This window comes from Poecilia reticulata, chromosome 4, assembly GCF_904066995.2.
Source record: "Poecilia reticulata chromosome 4, P_reticulata-male-v2, whole genome shotgun sequence".
Lineage (NCBI taxonomy): Eukaryota > Metazoa > Chordata > Actinopteri > Cyprinodontiformes > Poeciliidae > Poecilia > Poecilia reticulata.
The window spans coordinates 8735780-8745115 of NC_088833.1; the positions used below are offsets into that span (position 1 = coordinate 8735780).

Genomic DNA, 9336 nt, shown 5'->3' on the forward strand with positions numbered 1-9336 from the left:
AGTATAAACTTGTACATAAAAAGCTTGAACAAATTAGCACAGCACTTCCAGGCATTTGGAAACTGAACCCCAGGATGAACAAGACTTGTGGAGGTCCACAATTCTCTCCTATGATTTTTTGTGTTACAATTTATATTTCTCCTAACTAAATTCTACATGGGCTGCACAGTGGCGCAGTTGGTAGAGCTGTTGCCTTGCTGCAAGAAGGTTCTGGGTTCGATTCCCGGCCTGGGGTCTTTCTGCATGGAGTTTGCATGTTCTCCCTGTGTATGCGTGGGTTTTCTCCGGGTACTCCGGTTTCCTCCCACAGTCCAAAAACATGACTGTCAGGTTAATTGGCCTCTCCAAATTGCCCCTAGGTATGAGTGTGTGTGTGCATGGTTGTGTGTCTCTGTGTTGCCCTGCGACAGACTGGCAACCTGTCCAGGGTGTACCCCGCCTCTCGCCCGAAACGTTGGCTGGAGATGGGCACTAGCACCCCTCCCGACCCCACTGAGGGAAAAAGGGTGCAAGAAAATGGATGGATGGATGGATAAATTCTACATTCAGATGTGCTTTCAATTAATTTAAATGTTGTGAATTAATCATAAGGAGCTCTAACTCCCAACAGAAAACAGCTAATCTGTTTTAATAAAGAATAGAATAAAGGTTAGTTGTACATCCCTACATAGATATAGGCGGGTTGTGGGGTAAAAAGCTGGCCTGGTGTTAGGAGTTGGAACTGTTTTAGTTTCCCCAACAGGACCGTCTGTGCTTCTTTACGACTGGAACTATTTCTAAGCGGCCAGTTTTGTCTTTTCTGTAAGTGTGAGATAAATGCAGACGCTTTCTTTTAGTCACCCGACTGGCAGTTCACAACAGCAGATGGAAGGAGAACAGCACTGAGTTAATCCAGTCATTCCTGCATTTCCTCTGACATTTTGTTACAAAGGACCTTAATAGGAATAACTTAGCAAAGCATTTTAGCAGTTATAACTTCATCTCATTTTTTAAACCTTAATATACTCTTATATTCTTATATTTATAACTGGCATGGGTGGGTCTAGAGAAACAGGGGCCAGTGTCCCTGTAGAACCGGTTTTTGCTCTTGCTACCCCCAAAGTAATGAAGAGAAAATACTAAATTAATTTCTTAAATTAGTCCCTTAAACTAATTTCATTATTTACTTTCACAATTAAATAAAAATAAAAGTGTTGGACTTTTAACTTTAGCCATACTGAGCTTCAAAGTCACAAGTTGCTCGCTTAATATATTCAACAATGAAATATTGCCCTGTTTTTAGTTTCACGCCTTTGTTCTGTGCCCTTATTAAAAACAACACCGGCTCCACCCTGTTACTGTTGGTCTAGAACTGCCACTGATAAACAGCCCATCTCAATTAAAATAACTCAGAACAGGCTAAAGTATTAAAATCTTGTGTGTGCACAAGATTTTATTACAAATATACAGTTTCAGTTAAATTTCTGTGGTTTTTCACTGTTGTAAAGATACTGGCTTATGGAGTCAAGTGATATAATAGAAGAGCAGAAAGTCAGTGCTAGAAATCATGATTTTCCTGTTGGACAACAACATGGACCTATCCTCACATTCAGCTGCAGCTCAGGTTGTTTTACCAGTAAATGACTTAGAACCTTGTTGAACTTGATTTGTGCACCTGAACAGGTTGCTCAAATCAAGGACTGGGTTATTTGTTTAGGTCACCCCATGGAACAGATCCCCATTACTCCATCATACAGAACTATACAAGCCACGTTGTTGTTTTTATACATGGTGGTTGGTAGAACTGCCAAGATTAGACAAACTTAAACAGAATAACTTTGCTCATTACTTAAGTCTGTACAGGTAATGCTGAAAAGTAGTTCATGAGTGTGTATAGGTCCTGCAGCCTGAAAGCTGTTTTGCTGTACAAGGCTTGTTTATTGAGTGATTTCAGTCAACTATGTTTACATACAAAGCAGCCAGAGTTCAAGTGCTGACTGTGTTGATCCAACAGCAAAGAAAACCATGGGAGTGGCACGGCTCTGGCAAATCAAGGCCCCGTTTTGTACCCAAGTGTTGCCGTTTCACCCAAATCTGTTCTGTTTTTATACTGGGAACAAGCCATTTTGTACCCTTGTACTTAACCAATGACTTTAAATATATCTTAATTTATCTAATAATAATAATAATAATAATACACTGCATACATTTCTTATAAACCAAAATAACTAAAACAAACTGCTGATAGACATTACTTAACTACATATGCAGTAAACCAGGGGTACCCAACCACAGGCTTTCATAGTCTTCAAGTCATAAAGTTCATAAATTTGATTAATTAAAAAGTACAAGCTAAGAGATTATGAGCATGCTAACAAGCTCACTGCAGTAATTGCATGACAAATTAAAATAAGTTTGATAATTTCCATTCTGATTGAAGTCTTGTTTATAGAGATGTCAAAATCAATTTTATATAAAGTTTCGGTTGTGTGTGGTTTAAAATTCCGTTTTATTTATCGTTTTGTTTTATCTTGGATAGTTACAATATCTTACAGTTCCAGTGTTAAATGTTAATTACAGAATCAAAATTTATTAATCTTTTCAGAGAGGAAACTTATTGCAATATTATGCAACTATCAATATGTTACTTGAAAAAAGTCTCAAAATATCATTATCGTTCATCGCAGTAATTACTGGGACAAAGGATTATCCAGAAAATGTGTTTTTTTGACGGCCTACATGTTAACCTTATTCAAACCTATTGGTTCCAGAGTGTTTACCTGCAGGTTGGGTCTCTGACACTTGGCTCTCCAGTTTCTTTTGCTTCTCCATCTGTTCCACGCAGCTCTTTTCTACCTTCACCTCATCGTCGTCATCCAACACCTCCTCCATAGCCTTTTCCAGCTGATCACTTCCATTCCAGGACATCTGGGGGTGGGGGAGACAAAATATTACAGAAGCACGCTATTTTGAGCTTATGACTACACAGAATCACATAAAATCCATGCACAAATGTATTCAGCGCAGTTTAGGGACTGTATATTTGGTGCCGAAGACCAATTAATGTTGTAAAATATTCAAAGGAAGAGTTTTGTTTTATATTTTGCAACTTCAAATTTACTCAAGATATCTTAGGTGTGCTTAACTTTGTAGATTATGGGGACAATTAATTTAAACTAATTTAGTGATCACACAGTGCTCATTTCTGACCTTGAGTCTCGGTCTGCCCTCAGAGCCCTGCGGTGAACTGACCGAGCTGGACTGCACTAGGACAAACTCTTCACTGGTGACGGTGGCCACGGACTCTGTAGAGCTGCTGACTTTGCCCAGTGAGGAGCTGTCATCCATGGCTAGCAGGTTCACTCAGGATCAGGATCTAAGGGAGACCAAGGTTAATGTTCTCCCCTTCCCTCCTGTCAGCCCAGCTGTGTTGGACGGCAGCCTGCATGAAAAACAAAAGGAACTGGATTAGAAATGCGGCACTAGCATGTGATTACAAAGAGCAGTGAGGCTCCTTCAGACTGAATATCCTATTGGGATGCAAAATGTGAACTCATGGTATTGTTGCCTTCCAAGCAATCATGTAGTTACATTCGCAAGAGTGTTCAACCCTTAAAAGTTCATTATGAAACACAATCAAACATAAAATCAACAAATATGGGTCAAATTTTAAACAACTTGCTGTTTTCATTGAAAGCTACTGCTTAAACAAGTAAGACGGGTTTTATGCAACATCTGAATTAATGATACCTGTTAGGATGGAAGGACCCACTTGTTATATAACAACATATTCAGTTGCATAATTCATAAGATTTGACTGCAGCAACAGTCTCTGAAAGTCCAGCTGACCGGTTAATACAACCATTGAGTTTCCATTAATAACATTTTATGATGGTTATATTTTTAAACATGTTATTTAATATAACTGAGTGTTCATCCGGCACTTTATGTTAAATTAAACTTTGTACAGAACTTTTAAAGTTTGTCAAAATGCTACTTAAGATAATTATTCCTCTTGTTGTTACTGTTTTATTAAAAATAAGTGTTTTTTAATAAAATGTAAAAAAAAAAATTTTTAAACTCCGTAAGATACTGTTAATATAGGTGCATCTCAAAAATTAGAATATCATCATTAAGTTTCTTTATTTCAGTATTTTAATCGAAAAACTTGAACTATTAAGCTAGGTTCTGGGTTCGATTCCTGGCCCCGGTCTTTCTGCATGGAGTTTGCATGTTCTCCCTGTGCATGCATGGGTTTTCTCCGGGTACTCCGGTTTCCTCCCACAGTCCAAAAACATGACAGTCAGGTTAATTGGCCTCTCCAAATTGTCCCTAAGTGTGAGTGTGTGTGTGTGCGTGGTTGTTTGTCTCTGTGTTGCCCTGCGACAGACTGGCGACCTGTCCAGGGTGACCCCGCCTCTCACCCGGAACGTTAGCTGGATAAATTATTATTCAAACATAAATACATTCAAAATTAAGTGGGCATGTACAAAAATAACATTAATATCAGCTTTCCGAAAAACGGTAATATAACAAGTACCTTAGTTTATTTTTAAAAACTGTTTTTTTGTTTTGTTTTGTTTTTTTTATTTTTTTTTTAATCATTACTGGTCTCCATTATTTTAAACATTAATGGACATTCATTTGTGGTATCTCTGTTAGCACACATTACAAAACAAGTGTTGACAGGGCCTAAGTATCTTTAATACACCCTGTGCACATTAAAAAACGGCTGGCTGAGCCACAAACACGCCTTTATGAAACAGTAGTTAATGAATGGCTGCTGGAATGTGAAATTAAAAGGTTACATTTCCATAAGTGCTGCCAACATCTTTGAAATGCTGCTCAAATAAAATGCCAGCATCAGAATAGCAACAGTCAAGAAAATAATAATCACTTCTTACAATGGCCTGACTATTTTATTGGAAAAAAAATGCATGCATTGCTCTGGCAAAAAAAAAAAAAAAAAAAAAAAAAAAAAACAAGCCAGAAAAATACAAGCAGCAATCTAATGAGAAAACAAATGTAGATCAAAACGACTGTAATAACATGAAGACCAGAAACACAAAGACAATAATCTTATCTGTAACCAATTACAACTGTGACTTACACTTTGTGGTAAAGGCATTCTAACTTTCTACCATAATAATGCTGTCTGACAACAATACCTGTCAGCGCAATTTGATTATAATCTGCCACAGATCATAACCAGTTACTATCATAACCAGTTACTCTTTGTTCGGCTCTGACTGGTGAAAAATCTTAATTTCCCTTAATATTTCTAAAATGCATGAACAATTAGAACTCCCATCCTATAGCTATAAACACCTCCACAAATAACATATTTGATGCACTTTTCTTAGTTGATTAAAATCAGAGCGAGGTTAAAGACTCATGAAGACATGCAAAAAATAGGGACAAGCTTATGGTTCATTTATTTCCTCATAAATTCAAAACCACCTCTTCCAAAGAACCTGCGACATATATTCATTTTATCTTTGTCTTAGAAAAAACAATTGTTTAAAATCAGAGGCAGGTTTGACTTAAAAGAAAAGCAAAAAAGATCAGAAATAGGACATTTGGAAATCGGTGCATCTCTAGTTTAAAGAAAAACAACTGAAATTTTTTTTAAATTCTGGCAGTACAACACAAAATTAATCACATTTACTAATTCAAAACTACACTCACTGGTGCTTTTGCAGGAATCTATCTTTAAAAGAATCTGAAACTTTAGGTTTCAGGCATACAAATACAAACTGATGAGAGGGAATGCAGGAAGGAGCCATTCAGTCACAGATAACGCCATGATTACATGCACACAGAAGGCATTCATACAGTTAAGACTAGGCAAATTATCCTCCAGCCATCTGCAGAAGCTAAAATGCAGGAGGCAAAATAAGTCATGTGCTCAATTCACACATAATCCATTACACTCGCAAAAAAAGAAGAAAAAAAAAGACTAGAACAATCTGCCCATTAACTTTTACAAGTTTCTGCTTAACAGTCCAGATAAGAGATCTATTTGACTAAATGATTTGATTATCCTTCCCTTATACAGAGTCCTGAATGTTGTGTATGTGCTGTTGATGTTTTTTTTTTTGGATTATATTTATCCTGACATGGTAAACATTTCTTTCACCTTTAGTCTGCTAAAGGTCTCACCAACGTGTTAAACAGGCTCCTCCTACTACACTATTCATTTAAATAACCATAAACCACATCCCATTGTGCTACGCAAACAACTTGAGTCACACAGTTATAGTAAAACACTCCGTTCATCAAAATTAAACATGCATATAATCAACTTTTACAAAGAAAATTACATAATAATAAAATACATATCTTGCTTTGCATGCATATAACATCAACAGCTCACCAGACTTTGCAGACATGTTAATATTAACTGATTCTACTCCAAAATGACACAAACAGTCTCATCCCTTGTGGTCACAAAAGAGCAGCAAACTTGTCATTACTGGTCTGTCTCCAGTTCAGGACTGGTCGACTGGCTAACGGGCTACCAGACACAGCCTCTGTGAAACCAGGAAGAGGCTGTGTGTTTGACAATGGTACAACACATGAAGCAGAGCTGATCAGTAGTTTAAAGAACAGATGTGGCGATCCCAGTAACAGAAGAAACAGCTGGACAGTTCAAGTGAACCCTCGGTGGGGGTAAACTGAAATAATAGTAAACATTAATTGTAACTGAATTAGTGTTTTCACCAAGGTTTTGTTTGTCTGGGTCTTTCTGTTCTGCTGGACTTCCCCTCATGCTGTATGATGTATTATGTAGCACTTACAGTTCACTTGAAGAATGAGAGATAAGTAAAATCTTTGCTTTTGCCAAACTACTGAAAGGTGATGCAATGCACATGGCCTCTTGTCTAGCTGTGAATGATGCAGCCAGCATTTTGGACATATAGATAACAGTAACTTCTCTTGCTAAATCATTTCGGTGGCCTCCTGTGAACCTAACCTGACAACTTCAACATCCCCCTTTCAAAAAATTAAAAATGGCAGAAAGCATATGCACAGAAAGTGAAATGGCTGAATTTATTTTTAAAAGCAAACCATTTTGGATTTTATATGTTTACCTTTCTGGTATTTCCCTTTCTTCCATTTTGCTACTGGTAAACATGAATTTCCCCACTGAGGGACATTAAATATTTTTATTCTATGGCTAATTGGATATGGCAAATGGAACAGAAATACAAATAGGATAGAAAATAAAAATAGAATAGAATAGAATAGAATAGAAATATCTCTTGGTAATTTCATTGTAATGGCAGCAAAGTGATATGCATAATTTTACAGAATGTAGAACGAATAATTGCAATAGGAAGTGTAAAGGGAAAGTGTAAATATGTCTCTGATTTTTGTTTTGTTCAAGGTAAATGTGCAACTTTTTTCTTTGATGTAATAATTCTGTTGGACCACGGTAAGAATTGTTGTAGTTTTACTGCAGCTAATTGGACTCTTAAATAAACTGCAACAAACTGAGAGGCAAGCAGTGCATGTAGATTCACACAAAGATAAGAATGTAATGCATAAAAAAAGGAATAATAACATACTGTGCAGAAAGGGCAAAATTACAATTTAAAATGCTAAAAATATCCAAAGGAATGTGCCAATTAAAATTAAAAATGCATTGTTATGTTGCATTCAGTTATTTTCTGCATTCTAATTATCAGTGTTTCTCCTAGTCGATGCTCTGCTAAAACATAATTTAAAGCATTAAATTGAAGGAAAAATGTAAAAAACTAGTGTCATAGGTATAATATGTAACTATATGAAAATTATAATTGCTTATTATCAGTTGAAAACCACTTATTTTGCTGGTGTCTTCTTTAAAATGTGCTTTTCTTTGTCCTAAACTGTTGCATCTCTGGGCCGGTTAACTCATTTCAAGTTTATTTTAAAATACTTTTCACACATGTATGCCTGGGGGAGAGAGGAAGAATGAAAAAAAAAGGTGTTTATATCTAGTATAGCACCAACATGTCTCCATACCTTTTGAACTTGTCAACTGTGAAACTGAAATCAACCACACCTTCAGGAAACCATTTCTACACAAAGTATTTCGTGATAGAGGTCCATCAAGTGTCATTTAAATAAATGCATCACAGTCAGCTGATGATGCTGTGAGTTTGACATGACAACGTAGTTGTTAGGGTCCCAGGAGACATCAACAAAAGCAGTAAACTGCTTTTGTTGATGTCTACAGGCCTGGATGAGGCAAAGAGTGCCATGGTAACACCAGCTGGTTAGCCTCATTTGCTATGTTTTATCTGTAAACTGTACCGTGATACGCATGTAGAAAGCTGGACAGCTTTGACAAAGTGCTGCCTTGCAAATCATTACAATGAGAGGCGGACAGACTGCTTTTGCAGCAGCTAAGTGGACGCAGAAACCACAAACAGCGAGAAATAATTAGCAAGGAGCAAGCTAACTCATCATAAATGTATCAGGGGGGTTTTCTCACGTTTCTTACAATAGCTTCCACAAGCCTCTCCGCTTACTCGGGAATGTCAAGACAGGTGACTGCGGGCTAGACAGGAAGTACCTGGATACGTGTGCGAGGCTACAGCTGGGAGCTAGAGCTAACTTTGGCTAACGCTACCAGCTCGAAGTCCAAAACAGTTGGACCACTGAGCTTTTTCAGGAACACCCCGCCCGGCTCCGGAGGAAAAACACCCGAGAGCGAAGAAAGGAAACAAGTCTCCATCTTTATCTGCTCGCAGATGTAACTCTAACATAAGCATAGGTAGCCGTTTAGAGAGTTGTCAACTTACTTATTTGAAGGTTTGTGGAGTTGTTTATTTTGTGTCCGATAAGTTGCAGCGAAGATCGTGTGTTGTGTCAAAGATGAATTACTCTGGAGTTTTATTAAACATTTTCCGGTGTAATGTATGGCGCATGCGCGTTATCTTCAAAACCTACCTTGCATAGGAATTTTTTTCATGAATATTTTTACAAACAGAAGCTGAAGAAAAAAAAAAGACCAAAAATGTGTACCCACTCTTCCAGTTTAAACACGTCTATTTAAGCGGGCCAGAGGAGGGATAGCTGATCAACGCGTCTCTCGTGAAAAACAACTAAGCAATAAAAAAGTTCAAATCTAATATATTATTAATCAAAAGCCCATTTTATATTCGTTGTCAAGAAAACATACATTGTTGAACAGTAGTTCCCAATTAATTACACGGACAAAAAAATAAATGAATATACTGTGAATATATTTACCTTTCTTCCTTTATCAGAAGGAAAAAATGTGTTTATAAAGGTTGAATTGACATTTTCTAAAACACATTATTTAAATTTGTTTGAATCAAAGATAATCAAATATATTATTTCGCC

General features: G+C 37.0%; 1 protein-coding gene across 1 annotated transcript in view; it reads right to left on the reverse strand.

Moving 5' to 3' along the window:
- Nucleotides 1-8903, reverse strand: part of rabgap1l (RAB GTPase activating protein 1-like) — a 112728-nt gene extending 103825 nt beyond the window's left edge. The window contains exons 1-3 of the mRNA XM_008406579.3: nt 8772-8903; nt 3190-3421; nt 2760-2907 (exon numbers count right to left, since the gene is read on the reverse strand). Coding sequence (XP_008404801.1) covers nt 2760-2907; nt 3190-3327 — 286 coding nt within the window. The 5' untranslated portion in view covers nt 3328-3421; nt 8772-8903. The remainder of the gene's footprint in view (nt 1-2759; nt 2908-3189; nt 3422-8771) is intronic.
- Between the last annotated feature and the right edge of the window lie 433 nt (nt 8904-9336).